Raw genomic sequence first — 14,999 nt, 5'->3', positions numbered from 1 at the left:
ACGAAACTTGCTGCATCAACCAGCAGCCGTGTCTGAGTTTCTTGTACTATGTACTTCAATAGGCTACACTACCAGTTCTACCTGTCTAGGGGCATCCTCTTTGCGAGGCGATGAAGCCTTGACAGTACACTCCCCGTCGTCCCAATCATCAGCAAGTTTTTTCGTTTTGAAAATATCATCAATCGACTCGTCGTCCTCCTCAAGCAGCCCCAACTCGACTAGCGCGTCCTTCTCTATTTGCAGGTGGCGCATCGCGACGATGTAAGTCAAGCTGTGACCGACAACACCCACGATGCTGAGGTAAAACGAAGTGCCGAAGTGGTTTCCCTCGTGATGCAGCACGTGTGTCTCAAACATCCAAACTCCTATCAATGCAGCCTGCAAGCCACCTGCGACCAGAGCTGTCATCGCACCACCGTGTACGATACGCGACTCAAGGTTATCGAAAACGACGCCGAACAGCAGTAAAAGTATCGTAAAACCTGAGCATGCGGTCGAAATGGCCGAGAGCACTACCGTTGCATGCCCTGGAGCACCGCACATGTCTGGGAGAAATTGACTAAGCCACTCTGCTACTTCTTGGCGTTCGGTAGCTGATGTGCGGACTGTCCCCCGCTCTTGATCTTCGTCCCAGGCGCGGAGCAGCATGTCGACAGGCTGGTCCGCCGCGCAAAGGCTGCTAGGTGTACTGCGCTCAGACCGCGAGCACTTACCATCAGCAAAACCACGGGTAGCCTCGCAATGAATTCCCACCACGCCTTCCTGAAAAAATGAAGCACAGGTGAACGTTGCCTCTGTAGCTCCAGCGTAGCTCTCAGAAGAATGGAAGTCGGACGATTGTAAAAGGAAGCCGCGAAGACTGTCACCGACCGTCCGGTTTTGGATCATTACACAGGCTCCCCATATCCCAAACGCAACTTCCAGATTTGACGTAATTGTCCCATCACTTCCGCTGCCAGCGCCACTGACAACGGTGATCTCCGACCAGTACGGCAGTAAAATGCTAAATAATGACAGCAATCCAGCTATCAGCGAGCATGCCACAGCTTCACAATCATTGCAACAAAACACGAAACACAAGATTTCCCGTTAGCATGCATGAAAACCATTGCCTTGCAGGGGTCACTTACCGATTGCTCCAGGACGAGTGCAGCCCATTCTCAAGTGAAATCAATCGATAATCCCACGACAAAACTTGCTTCGTCGACAACGTCTGGAATGGACTGTGAGAGTGTGCTTTGAACTTGTCCACGACAAAATTACCCGTCGAAACGCCCATACCAATGCGACGAATACGGATGAAGCTGCAACGAATACCGACATCGCTGGAAAAATACCCGCTGAAAGTCCGGCGTAGCGCGGCACTATGGTTCTTGTCCGAAAAGGATCGTCGACGAAGCGGAAGTCAGGCACCAGTTCCGTGGCGTCTTCTACGTTATCGGCAGATGCTAACGCGCGCCAGGTGACTCGAGCGGAGTTCATGGAGCTTGCTGCAGCCGTGACTCAGCTTAAAAAGGACTCATTGAGGCACCAAGCCGTCGGTAAGCAACTTTTAGCGTGCTCGAAGCTGACGCATCTAAGGGTATTTGTGCGTCGCCGTCATCGGGTGTAGAAAATCAATTGGCAAGCGATCTGGAGTTCGCAAGCGCTCAAGTTGCAGCCAACAAGACGGCTATGGGTACTTTGGCCGAACTGGTGATTGAGAAAACGTCGGGGATCGAGCAGCAAGGTGCGACACAGTTGCAGGGGCTGCAGGTGGAGTCGGAGCAGCGACTTACTGACGTGAAGCTAGCATTGGAGCGGCTCGAGTTTCGTCTCCGCCACCATACTCGTGATTGCCAAGCGTTAACGGAGCAGGTTGAACGGCATCAGGAGCTACTGCAGGGCATGCGCACGCAACTGGGCCAGACACAATTGCTAGTGGAAAAGCAGCAGGAGCATGCAAAGACGTTTACGGAGACGGTGGAATACACAGTATCGGCATCTGAGGCTAAGATGGCAGATGCAGCCACCGAATGTGCACAGAAGCTCGAGGCCTTCCAGCAGCGAATGGTTGGCTGTGTCAAGAAGCTCAATGGAGACACGCAAGGTGCGTGCCGAATACACGTCAGCTATAGTATTGCTATTCTTTTTTTCTTACGCAATGCTTGTGATCTTCATTGCGGTGTTATATTTCACTCCGTAGAGCCCCTCAAAGATCTTTCGCGGCAACTACGCGACGTGGAAATCAAAGGGAAGCGGCAAACTGCGCTTTTCCAGCAGGCGCTCGACGATCTTGTTGAGATGCGCCAGGCGCTACATGAGTTGCAAAGCCTGAAGGCCCTAGTCGAACGAGAGCAAGAGTTCCACGAGCACACACGGAAAGAGGTACTCCATCCAAACGTTGTTTTCGCTTGTGTTCGAGAGCCGGTCAATTGAACGTCTCTCGGCATGCAGGATGCCCAACGACTGCAGTCCGTCGAGCGAAAGATTAGCAAGGTCATCTCGCTCGTCGAGAAAGGTGCGGAGAAGGCGGAGGTCCAGCGACTCGTGTCGCGTTTAGAGACCAACGTCAAGTCGCGCGTGGAGGCAGTGCTCGAGGTATGTACACACATGAGCACGCACTCCTGGCGTGCCGTGGGAACCGTGCATCCTTCACTTACGCAACTTGTTTGTCCCAGTTGGTGTCGCTATGCGTTCAAAGCGTCGGAGCCCGCGGGTCGCACAACTAGCAGCAAATAACACGCTTTGTCCTCGATTCCCGATTTCAATGCTACATTCGCTCTGGAGACACTACAATGACCGCTTGTCTCAATCATACACTTGTACACTCTCGGGCGGCACTTTCTTCAAACGGACGAATGTGTTGACGGACGTTTGCCGAGCGTCAGTTAAGGCGCTGCCGCACTTTCTGAAGTTCATTCGCGTCTGAATGGAAACGGATAGTTCGACGCGCCGACAACGCTCGACGACGTGGCTGCTTGGAGCGGACCGTGTTGCTGCAGCGAGCGGGTCGTCACGAAATCGTTCCGACACCAACCCAGACGAGGCGGAGCAACGTCGAAACGACGGACGCGGCTTCACGCGCGACGAGGCAAGAAGGCACTTGCTAGATGCGACGGTGCGAACGGGGTGGACCAGCGAGCCAGCAGGTTGGCAGGGCTCCAATTTGAATCAGCTCCACGACGGCGCGAATGCGCTGCGTTACGACCAGAGAAAAGTTGAAGTTGACCTGTAGCATCTGATTATAGATGTTGAAAGGTTTCATAGTCTAGTTTTGGGTCGAGGTTGCACTTTAGTTTGGGCAGTTACAGGTGCCAGCATCCATCATCCGCACTCCGGCGCGGTCGCTTTTTTCCAGATTCACAGCGCGTATTCGCTGCGTGCGCACGCCAGGATGTGAATATTTTCGCCAGAAGACCACTTTTTATCTTAGGCACTTGTAGGGCCAAACTTTCTACCCCATGCACACACATCTTCCCATGGACCCCTTGCGGCCTTTTCCTGTCGGTCTGATATTTTTCAGCAGTCACATGTATGATAGCTTCGCACGGGGCAACCAGAAGTGAGTGCACGCAGCTCGGATAACAGGTGAATCTTCACCTACAGACACCGTCTTCACGGGACTCTCTTGCGGGTGGAATATGTCGACAGCAGACTCCGTCCGTATCACGCCACAGCCTGAAGTCGCGGTGAGCAGGTTCTTCATAGACCTCCTGAACCAGAAGGACGTTACCGTGCGCGCCTAGCAAAACAACGGATTTGCGCAAAATATTTTTGAGATCCCATCGACACATGCCAATTCATCGGCGGCAGGCCTCTACGGTCGAATAGAGCGCACAAGACAACTTCAACACGAGGCGACTTTGGATAGCCGCGATCTTCTAGCACCTAGCACCAGCTCAGCTAAATTCACAAAGAGACGACTCGCAAGTCAAAAGCTATGGTCAGCATTCCGGAGAGGAGGAAGGCGACGACCCACACCGCGCGATCTTAGCAACCACACTACATGTACCTAAGCTGCAACTGGGTTCGAGGAAGGCTGCTCTGCCTCGGCTGGCGCGGTGAGCTGTTGACGCCGAACCGGACGTGGAGGAGCCTTGGTTGTGTTGACGTCTCGACAATTTGGCGTGATGCCAATCACCGCCGTCTTCCCCGACTTCACCTTCGCGTTCCGCATCCGCAGATGTTTGGCGTCTTCCCCAACCCATTCTGGAGGAACAAAGGCGCGACTTCAAGCCTGAATCTGGGATCCTTGCTTGGGACAGTGCTTTCCGGACAGGCGAATGCTTGGAGTGCGAGGTGCCACGTTGCGCTGCGAAGAAGCCGCCACGTTGCTGGCCGCCGCCAGCGACAACAAATAGCATGCTTCTTAGCACGTGGCAATGGCGAGCGATACATGCATACTGTACATGTACTCGCGGTGTGCCGTCGTACATGCCCGCTTCGAACACAGGCATCCGTCTGCTGCTGTAGAAATTATCTTTGGAGGCTTGCGTGAGTATCTGTTCAACGCTTCAATGCTGTTGGTGCGCAGATTGTAAATTTCATAGCGTTCGCGGCGACCCCGGACTGGCACATTTCTGCTACTGGTGCAGGGGATACCCTAGATAGAGGAGACGGAGTCCCGACAAACCATGACGGCGACCGGCTCGATACATGCAGCGCACGAGCCAGCTAGTGGCGGCGACGGCAAGCCAGAGTTGTGACGTGCACTATGCGGTGGCACGTCACCACAGGGCGGACGACCGTGACGACTGCCTCCATTGTCAAGGCGCGCGGTAAACCTGCAGACAGGCAGAGTAGCCTTCAGAAGAGCCGAACGATTGTTTCTCGACAGCCTTGGGTCATGGTCGGCGAGAAAGCAATCGCCGTCGCCTCGGGCGCCCCCATCCAGTCATCCCCGGTGCTCGTCACAGCGGCGAGTTCCGCCTCCGTTCGAGCAACGGGCATGGGCCTGAGACGCCCGAGGCCGCGCTGATTTGGCGGCAGTTGGCCTGCGCGACACCCGCGGTGGGGACATTGCGAGTCAAAAAGATACCCTGTACATGCATGCGAGGATGATTTAGCGACAGCAAACTGCATTGAATTAACTGCGTATAACTTATCACGTCTTCTAACACGTAAATATACTTCGCGCGGCCTAAGATACTCGCGGCGCTGCTCTACTTGAATAGATACTATGTGGTTGCTGGGACTTTCGGGCTCTGCCGATCCGGTTGGCAAGCGATGAATGGAGGAGAGGGCCAAAGAATCAGGGTCGTCGCTGCCCGTCTCCCTGCGAGCGCGTCGCAGCTGCGTCTGCTTGTCCTTGGGCTCCCGCAGGCCCCCGCCATTCATTTCTCTGCTGTGATTGCGTCCATGGTCTCCGCTAGAGCGGGGCTTCCTGGACTGCGGCTCGGCCGCCACGCCGGGCGCGCTTGCTTGCTCGCTCGCTTACTTCTTGCCGGTCGGAGGCGACTCGCGGTCCTTCTGGATCCAGGCACTCTTAAGCAGGTCAATCTCGAGGTTCGTCTGACGCTGCTTCTGAGCGTCTTCGGCCTCTTTCGTGCTGGGCTTGGGGGGCATCGCTTTCGCGTCTGGTGGTGGACTGTGGGTGGACAAGTGTGCCGTAGCGCGCAAATTGCGTTTTGAGCCGAGTTGAGCTGCGGCACGCCGCGAGCGCGCGCGCGCCCAGCCGCTGCTGGGCTTGACGACGTGACGGGTTGGGTCCTGAAGCTACTGGAGCTCCTCGAGGATTGTTCTCGAGGTGTCGACGCGACAACTTCTTAGCCCAGGCAAAATTCCGCCATGCTGTTAAAAAGTCCAGAGCTTGCTTGATTAACTCGTGCCACGTTGGACGTACCGAATGGATGGCGCACCTTAGCCAGCGGCGGCGGAAGATGGTTTCTCATAAAAATACGCGCTACAATGTGAGGCATGGCGACGGCACGGCAGCCTTTATGGTATAGTACACGACGGCGCATTTTGACCGGAACACGCCTGGGGAAGCCCGCGACAAGTTGTCGACAACACGCTATGTGGCTACATGATTTATTGGCCATTGTAGTTTGGATCGGGTGCTTGGTCATGCATACAGCATCGCCGCAAATGTGTGGCTTTTGCCCACTCGGATAGCAGCATTGGCTCGTCCCGCCCCGCCCAGGAACGCGAGCCTGGATGTGAATTATTGACGGGCGGCCCAGTTTATCTGCGAGGCGCCACGCCTTGCCTGGTCCGGTGCCGCAGAAGGTGAGAGCAGCCATCGCTGCGGGTTCCAGGCTCGTTCGACGGCGCGCCGACTTCCACCGTCATTCATCTCCAGCTTCCAGCCAACCATGTGCACCGCGCCCGGTTGTTCCGCTCGCAGGCCCTTCTTCCAAGGCGAGGTGTCCGAGCAGCTGAATCTCGCGTCGTGTTGTAATGCTAAGTTCATGGCGGCGTCGACGAAAATTATGCCACGATCTGCCAAGTGGTGCGCGCATCGGCTGTATTATTTTGCGCAGATCTTGATTGGGGCTTCGGCACCAACCGCGCATTCTGGGCTCGATGTGCATGCTTGATTGCAGGAGGCTTCAACATCGACCGAGGCGTGGTCCGCAAGTTTTCGCTGCACGATGCGCGCGAGTACAACTCGGCCGAGATGGGTTCGCGACTTGCTCAAACACGGAGTGCATAGTTCAGCTCTGGATGAGGTGACACTTGACGAACCAAAGTGTGAGGGCAGGCCGTAGCTGGCGGCGCATTTGCCGAGGACGCATGCTCACGTAGCAGGGCGTGGCAGAATTTTGAGCGCATCGATCGCCATCGCTGCGAGAGCGCAACATCGCCACGCTTGAGATCGACTACAGCCCTATATCGCATTAGAAATGCTTGATGCTCGAAGGAAAGGAGTGCTTGACCGGGCCCTTCTCTTTGGGTTTAGGGCGCATTTGCAACGCTTACCACGCCGACTTGGCACCAAATCGCGATCGTGTAGGCCTTTTGAGCTTCAAGCACGACAGGAAAGACAATATTTTCGAGCAGCACTAAGAATCTACCATTTTCCCGTCACTTTTAAATTTTATTTTCAGCGGCTGCACCATTCAGCTTGAAAACCACCATTGCAAAGCTCACTACCTCAGTTTTTTCTCGTAAGTACAATTTATAGCTTCGTGGGTCACGCATGTGAGCAGGAGCGATGTTTTGCCTCGATTAAGGTGATTTCCAATCGCCTTCCTATTTCCGGTCACGTTTCGCTACAAAAAGCAAGTCAAACAGAGCTAGAACGAACTATTGCAACGAATGAACCTTCTCAGGGAGAGTACTGGCATCGTTACGGGTACGATACATACATAGCTTCGGATATCAAAACAATGCTCTCGGCGCTGGTGCTGACCTATGACAACCTATTTCAGATGCCTCCAGGATACCAATTCGCTTTATATTGTAGTATTGAATAGAACATATGGATCCTAGCCTGTTAGCCTATGGAAAACTTACGAGCAACTTCAGTTCGCACTCTCGGTCTCAATTCTTGTCTAAGGCTACCCAGGCTTGAGCGCAAAGCTAACTTAATATATAACTTTGCATTCGTACCAGCCCAAATCCGTTGTAGCGGTAATAATTCCATTTTCCCTGATTACATTTGTATGGGCTATCGTGGCACAAAATAGGAAGTGACCGAAAAACGAGCGCGTTACCCTTATCCCGCTTGGTGTTAATAACTCCGTAAGTGAGCTCGCGATCGTCTCGCAATACATGTTCATATCCCAGACGCCCAGATGTTCGCATCACCACCCCTCGTTGCCCTGTTCGTCAGCAGTCCAAAGTTCCATGTTGAAATTGGGTTCGTTATGGCGGAGGGGTTATACTTTTTACTTCCGGTCACGAATGAACAGGTCAATAGTCCGATGGATCATCGCCACTGTTTAGTGCCCATACACTTGAACAGGGCATGATTCGAGCTCAACTCGACCCAGGTAGTGCTCAAGTTTGTTATAGCTGATTGAAGGTCAACTTATTTGCACGAAATACTGCACTCGAAGTTCACCGTGTTCGCTGTAGTTGGGCGATATCGTGTTCCACCTCAACCCTCGTAAACATTCGTCCAAGGTGGCACACCATGCTCCACATGTCGAGGCAAGGGGAGAACCACTATGGGCCTTGATGCCCCGGTTCAAGTCGCCTTTGCTGTGGCAAGTCGATAGGCGCTTCGGTGGGGAAGATGCACGCACCATTACAAGTACTGTCGTACCTGAGCCTCCAGACGTCACGCAAGCAGCGCATGTCTTCCTTTCCGACAGGGATTTCCGGCGCGCTGCTTCGACTTCCTGTCAGTGGCGACTGTGCTGACATGCTACAGCTGCTGCTAGTCGACGCCGAAGTAACGTTGAAGTGCATGTAGCTAAACCTGCAGCGAGTTCAGGCGCATGCATCCGTGCAAGCCTCTGAATTATTTAGGTGAAGATACCTACCGCCAGAACGGATTTTCTTTCTTTCAAGCGGTAATAAGGAGGTTCGTGGTGAAGCAATCACGTACATGCTTCACCACGAACTTCTCTGAATTGGGTTTCGTGCACGTGTAGACCATAGTTTCACCTAAGGTATTAGGCCGACGAGTATTATGCACGGCACGCACACTCGCTTGCTGATGCTGGTCGCGTTGAAGTTGGTCACCGGAAGCTCGGTCATATTTCGAGAACGCAACGGTGTCGTGCTCGCAGGAGCAGCACCGATCGCAAAGGTGTCGGTGACCAGAATCTCTTGCTTCCAGCCAAAAGAAAGTTCTCGAAGAACCGTGACCCTTCGTCGGAGAGCCGCACTACTTATGTCTAACCAAAACCAGAAATTACTGCGGACTTAACCGAAGGATTACACCTTTTCCTTGGTGTTTTTTGCGCGGCAGCGAGTCAACAACGCTGGCATGTCCCGCGGCGCGTACCCAACGGTATCTCGCCTAGACTCTAGGCTAGAGAGCGCTCGATCCCTGCTTGGGACACCCCGGGCTTGGGAGTCTCGGGCCATGAAAGCGAGCTGCAGGGCGGATCGATGATTCTGGCCCTTTTTGACTGACGAGCGAGCGGCAGACCGGGCACGCTGTGCTCATCGGGGTCATCTCAACGGCATGTCGTGCGCAAGGCTGCCATCACAGACTGGCGCGAAAGCAGCCCACTCGCCGTCCACAGTCAAGACTTGATCTTGAATTCACCCTCGCGTGAATTCATTCATCCTCGGCACCCTTCACGCAGAGCGAAAGGGCGTTCATGTCTCCCAACCGCGAGGTCCGCGAAAGCGACTGTTATCACGCCTAGGAAGCCAAGGCGGCGCCGATAGATGCCCAAGGATGGCGATAGAATGGCGGACGACGGGGGCTCTCGATGTGTTGAGATGGCAACCCAACGGATCAATCAACGAGAAGCAAACGGACTTGGCAGCTCAAACGTGTAGTGTATAATTTATATCATGATGCTAAATATCTCAAGGCAATCGGTCCGGCCGACTGACTGCGCGCTGCTTCCGTCTCCTTCCCTCTAATACTGTACGATGCTCGGCGGGGCGTCGCGGCCGCCGCCAGGCAGCCGACGGGCGAGGAGGACCCGAAGCAGCCAAATCGCAGCTTTGGCTGGCGCCTCCGTCCTCCCCTAGCGCGCGCGTCTCGATCCCCTTCATCTCGGCGGCGGGCAAGTAGGCGCCACCGCGTGTCGTCGCCGTAGCGGCCTGTGCAAACTGGCAGGCAGGCAGGCGCTCGGCTCCTTGCTCTTCTCCTCCTCTGTATCTTCCTCTTCGCTGCTCACTTGGCGGCCGAGAGCGGGGGCGTCGTGTGCGCGCCGTGCTGCTCGCGGTCCTTGCGGATCCAGGCGCTCTTGAGCAGGTCGATCTCCAGGTTGGTCTGCCACTGCTTCTTCATGGCGGCGTGGTCCTCCACGGCGGAGGCGCCTTCAACGGAGTTGGCGGACTTGGGCATGGCTGTAGCGGTGGTGGTGGGGGGGGGGGGGGGGGGTTGTAGCTGGAGCGTGGACGTTGACGTGCCCTGCAGTCGGCGAATTGCGATGTGAGCCGAACCGAGCGCTAACCACCCGCAAGCCGTCGTCGTCGCGTCGCGAACTGACGGCAGACAGGCGTGTACCTGCTACCCCTCCCACATGGATTCCGGGCTAAAACGGGGTAGCCCTAACTCGGGGCGCGGTGAGGGCGCCGCTGCAAACCGCCGGCGGTGGCGACACCCCGTGCGTGCGAGGGGTGAGTGCGGGCGTGCCTGCCTGCCAGTCTGCCGCTGTGCGTCAGCGGCCGCGACCGTATGCGAATAGAGGCCGCCGCGCGCGCACGCACTAATAGCGACACGCAAGCGACACGTTATTCGGAGCGTAAATACGGGTTCGCGCGGCTAACTTTTCGCAAAAAGTGGCACTGGCCTCTAAAACGTACCCGAAAACCGGGTCGCTCCTTCAAAAAGGGCAACTCAAGTCGGTCGCCGCTCGTCGAGACATGGCTGCGGCCATTCCTGCATCGTTGCCGCAATTTTTGCGTGCCGTCGACTTCAACTCGGGCGCCACCGGCAAATCGCATCAGGACTCGCGCACTCGCGAACTCGCGACCGTGTGGGTTGCAGCGTAAGCCCGATGTCGCGCCGCGTGGACGACGATGGCGAATGGAGGTCTTTGCTTTGTTGTTGTTGTTTACCCGCCCTGTAGTGGTGCGTTCGAACGCCTAGCTCGCCACAAACTTAACCCACAGAGAGCTTGATTTCTACGGCCACGGGTTCCTCGAACCCGCAAATTCAGACCGAGTGTCGATGACGGTCGCGGGCTGGAGCAACCAGGCAGCAGGCGGCGGACTAAGACCGTCTTAGTATGGCGCTGTTTGTAGCCACGCCGGCTCGGCCACGAGGGCACGACGTCTTAAACACGCCGCCGGAGTGCCGGGCGGTGCGGTCGAAACCATTTGGTGGGGTGGCCATCACGATTCGTGGCGCCAGCCAAGCGTCGGCAAAGCTGGGGGACGATGCGATGTCGCCGGCTTGATGCAGGCCGCCGCCAGCTGCCGCTGGCGTCGGCGCTGACGACAAAGCTGTGCTTCGAGCCGCGCACAAGTACGAACGCCAGCTGCAATCGCCGACAAGCATTGCGAGCTTTGCCCGGCCCCACCGAGACGGTCAGTCGCACCGCGCAATAGCTTACTTTTAGCCGCGCATGCCGCAGCACAGGTTTGTGAGACGTGAAATGCCAGTGGGACTCGCACGCCGATCCGGGCTGGGCAAGCGGCTTAAGTCGGTGCTTGCTGGGCGGAACGCAACGGGGCGACGCGCTCCGCCACCACGAATCCGGCGCTAATCACGGGTGCCGAGCCCAGCGACACTCGCCGCGGGCTGCTCCGGCCGCGGCGCCGGCCCCGCCCCTGCCCCCGCTCCTGCTTGACGCGGCAACCAGCTCCTCCTCGTCGACGCGCGCTGCCAGCCACCCGTTCCCTCTCAGCCTAGTCGCGCCAACTCGCTTGCGAAATCAGGATACGTAGGTATCAAGCTGAAGCAAAGGTAACGGTGGCCAGTGCTGCTGTAACTGCGGACCGCCGGCGCAACCAAGCCGAGCCGCGAGCAAGCAGGGCCGGCCCGCCGACAGCCCGCTCCGCGAAGGTGCGTGGTGGGCACGACCGCCGCCGCGAGCTCCACGTAGGACGCGCCAACCGTGCAGCGTGGTCATCGCCGCAGGGACTGCAACTTGCAGTTGCCGTGCCCAACTGTAGCCACCTGGCGGTCTCTGCACTCGTTGCACATGACACTTCTGCAGCGTGGCGGCCAAAACGGCGTGTCGGGCCAAACTTTCAAATCCCTTCTTGCCTTCCGAGGACACCGTACCGTAGCTGCATGCGGCCGCAACACGAGCGTGTGTGGGGAGCGCCCTCGCACATCCCAGACTTGTCGGCACACTGCGCAGGCTCTGTGGTATGTAAGTGCACGCACTCTATTGCCGCGGTGGTAGGCGAGCTGAGCGTGCTCTGAGTGCAGGTGTACACTGTAGTATCCGTTTTGGGAGTCCTCGACGTCGCCGCAGCAGCAGCCTGACCACCAGGCTTCCTCTGTTCGCGACACGCTACGCAGACGAAGCGGGCTCGCAATAGCTCACGCCGATCACGAGCAGAACCTGCGTAGCGGCCACAATCGCTGGTTTTACATTTGCAGGCCGATGCCGTTGCAGCGCATCAAGCTAACCCTCGCTCGCCCCCGCCTGTCCTCGGTGGCGTGTGTGCGACCTGAGGTCCCCATCAAACCTGAAAAATCTATGACGGGCGCGGACACGCAGGCCGCACACTGTAATACAGTACCTCGTGGCGTCACTCCACCAAACACATTCGCCGCTCTCTGCATGGAGTACGGCACCATCGCAAGAGTGCTTGGTGCAGTCGGCGAATCTTGCGTCTCGCCCCTACATGAAACCAATGCGGCACGGGTTCCCCTTCAACTATGCCACACCGAAAGCTCGGAATCGTTGACGAAAGTCACACGCCGCCACTCACAGGTTCGACATCTGCGATCGGGACTGCTCTTCAGCGGTCCGATCACAGCTTCATTCAACGCTTGACGAGATCGTTGCCGCACATGCAAGCATCTGGCAGCTTCAGCGCCCAGGACGATAGTTCAGGCTCTTGGGCTGGAGCAGCAGCTTGTGCCTGTACATGGATAGCGCTGCGAGTGCTCCGCGTGGGTCGCCAAAAACGCAGGCACGTGACTCCTGCTGGCCCATGCGCAACGCACACTCCCCACAGACGTCAGTCCGCTGTCCCTATCCGCGCAGCGATATTCGTTATCTCGCCCCCCAGGATCGGCAACATCTTGCACCTCTTTCCTTGAGCACCAAACGCTCTCTGCTCGCGGTGCCGTCTAAAGCTCGCCCTGCTCACGCGGCGATTTTTTTCATCGTCGCGGCGTCGTCGGTCACGTTGCCCCAGGGTCCACAAGCGCAGCAGCTCTCGAGATCTCGACCACTTCAACTTGAAAAAAATGGAGTGCCCAATCTAACATGGTACAGGTGCAACCGCAGCCCAAAATAACCGCCTACTCAACGTCATAATATTGTACCTGCGCATGCTGGAAGACGGTGCGTCAACCGTCCAATCAGAACCGGTTCAGGCCGGACAGTCCACAGGCCGCACGTTTCGCTCGCCAGCACCTCCGCATGTCGTCGCAGCTCTGGCGATCGCCCCGCTCGTTGCGGGCCCCGGCCGCTCTAACGCCGCGTCGCAGCGCCCCCGCCGCCGCCGTTTTCTCCGACTGGCGACGCCGCGCCTCGTCTGGGCCCCGCGCGCCCAAGGCCGACAGTGACGAGCAGCGCGACGTGCGCGTCTTCTCGGGCATCCAGCCCACGGGTACGCCCCACCTGGGCAATTACTGTGGGGCCATCGCCAAATGGGTGGCGCTGCAGGAGCCTGCAATAAGATCGCCCTCTGCCGCCGCGTTATCAGGGGATGATGGACCTTCAGAAATCGACGCGTCGACGTCACCAACTTCAACTTCGACTGCAACTGCGACCCGCCTGTACTCGGTGGTGGACCTACACGCGCTCACCGTGCCCTTCGACGCGCAGCGCATGCCTGACCAGGTACACTCCATGGTGGCAGCGCTGTTGGGGGCGGGGCTGGACCCGGCGCGCAACATCCTGTTCCGCCAGTCCGACGTGGCGGCGCACGCCGAGCTCGCGTGGCTGCTGAGCTGCATCACGCCGCTCGGCTGGCTGCAGCGCATGACGCAGTTCAAGCAGAAGGCAACGTCCGCCAAGACCGAAAGCTCGCTCGGGCTACTGGCCTACCCGGTGCTCATGGCCGCCGACATCCTGCTGTACCGAGCGACCCACGTGCCGGTCGGCGAGGACCAGCAGCAGCACTTGGAGCTCACGCGCATGATCGCCACGACCTTCAACGACCGCTTCGGATCCAACCACCCTGGCGGCAAGGAAGTGCTGCCCAAGCCATTTCCGATGGTGGAGGAAGACACCGCGACGCTCACGGGCGCGCAGACGAAGTCACTCTCGCGGATCATGAGTCTGCGAGACCCCACCAAGAAAATGAGCAAGAGCGACAAGTCGGCGCTGAGTCGAATTGAGCTCACGGACACGGCTGACGACATCCGCAAGAAGGTGCGCAAGGCCACCACAGATGCTGTGAGCGGCATTTACTACGACCGTGACGAGCGACCTGGCGTCTCCAACCTGCTGGACATCGCCAGCTCTGTCACCGGCCAGAGCGTCGCACAACTCGAGGCGCAGTATGCGGGCTATCGCACTGGCGACTTCAAGGACAGCGTGGCCGACGCCGTAATTGCCAAGTAAGTTTGTGTCGCTGTGGTCGATGAAATGTTCATCGGTACTCACATTTTTTTCTTGTTGTTGACAGGATTTGCCCCATCGGAGAGCGTATCAAGCAGTACGAGGCGGACCAAGCGTATATCGACAAGGTGCTGGCGGACGGTGCAGCACAAGCTTCCGAACTAGCTGCTGTCACTATGAAGGACGTGAAGGAGATCATGGGTCTCGCTAGATCTTAGGCGGCCAAGCGGAGAAGCGGAAGACTACTATCCTTCATATCAACTAAATTTACAGCGGTGGTCGACGCTTCTTGCTAGCTGAGGAGTCACGCGACGCCGACCCAGTGTTTGTAAGATTCGTTTATCCACTCTTCGCTCGATGAGCGTCCCCTTAGTCTGCAGGCTTCGGCCTCTCTACCTGGTCGCAGTCGTGTGGCTGCTGTGCTCAGCGCTGTTGCCAGTCGCGTTTGGCTATACATGCCCGAACTACTGCTCCAGTCGCGGCCTCTGTTTGGCCCAAGGACTTTGCACGTGCCCGAACGGTTGGTCCGGTCCAGACTGCTCCATAGGTGCGTGGAGCTACCATTTACGCTCCGTGGAGATGCTATTCAACTTAACTTTTACGTCGTTTTCTCCAATATCGACAGCGAGCTGCCCGCTAGGCGAGGCATGGTCTGATCAAGTCATTGCAACCGATGATGGACACAATCTAGCCCCGTGCTCGAACCGGGGTGTGTGCGAACTCGATACCGGGATATGCACGTGT

General features: G+C 57.2%; 4 protein-coding genes across 4 annotated transcripts; 2 read left to right on the top strand and 2 right to left on the bottom strand.

Annotated features, from left to right (window-relative positions):
* Positions 1-1,366: 1,366 nt before the first annotated feature.
* On the top strand, positions 1,367-2,711 carry IUM83_11595 (uncharacterized protein; the record flags this gene model as incomplete). The annotated part of the gene is made up of 6 exons (XM_067936167.1): positions 1,367-1,541; positions 1,613-1,729; positions 1,793-2,089; positions 2,186-2,367; positions 2,437-2,580; positions 2,661-2,711. The coding sequence occupies 6 exons, from the start codon at positions 1,367-1,369 to the stop codon at positions 2,709-2,711; spliced, it is 966 nt and encodes a 321-aa protein (XP_067798598.1).
* Positions 2,712-3,829: 1,118 nt separating this feature from the next.
* IUM83_11594 (uncharacterized protein) lies at positions 3,830-4,190 on the bottom strand (the record flags this gene model as incomplete). Its single annotated transcript, XM_067936166.1, has 2 exons — positions 3,830-3,885; positions 3,995-4,190. 2 exons carry the CDS (start codon positions 4,188-4,190, stop codon positions 3,830-3,832), a joined length of 252 nt encoding a protein of 83 aa, XP_067798519.1.
* Positions 4,191-5,415: 1,225 nt separating this feature from the next.
* On the bottom strand, positions 5,416-9,904 carry IUM83_11593 (uncharacterized protein; the record flags this gene model as incomplete). Its single annotated transcript, XM_067936165.1, has 2 exons — positions 5,416-5,569; positions 9,735-9,904. 2 exons carry the CDS (start codon positions 9,902-9,904, stop codon positions 5,416-5,418), a joined length of 324 nt encoding a protein of 107 aa, XP_067798559.1.
* A 3,205-nt stretch (positions 9,905-13,109) lies between these two features.
* Positions 13,110-14,473, top strand: IUM83_11592 (tryptophan-tRNA ligase; the record flags this gene model as incomplete). The annotated part of the gene is made up of 2 exons (XM_067936164.1): positions 13,110-14,254; positions 14,323-14,473. 2 exons carry the CDS (start codon positions 13,110-13,112, stop codon positions 14,471-14,473), a joined length of 1,296 nt encoding a protein of 431 aa, XP_067798596.1.
* Between the last annotated feature and the right edge of the window lie 526 nt (positions 14,474-14,999).

Source organism: Phytophthora cinnamomi (assembly GCF_018691715.1).
Source record: "Phytophthora cinnamomi strain GKB4 chromosome Unknown Contig8, whole genome shotgun sequence".
NCBI lineage: Eukaryota > Oomycota > Peronosporomycetes > Peronosporales > Peronosporaceae > Phytophthora > Phytophthora cinnamomi.
The sequence above is the reverse complement of the archived record's forward strand: the minus strand, read 5'-3'. Positions and strand labels throughout refer to the sequence as shown.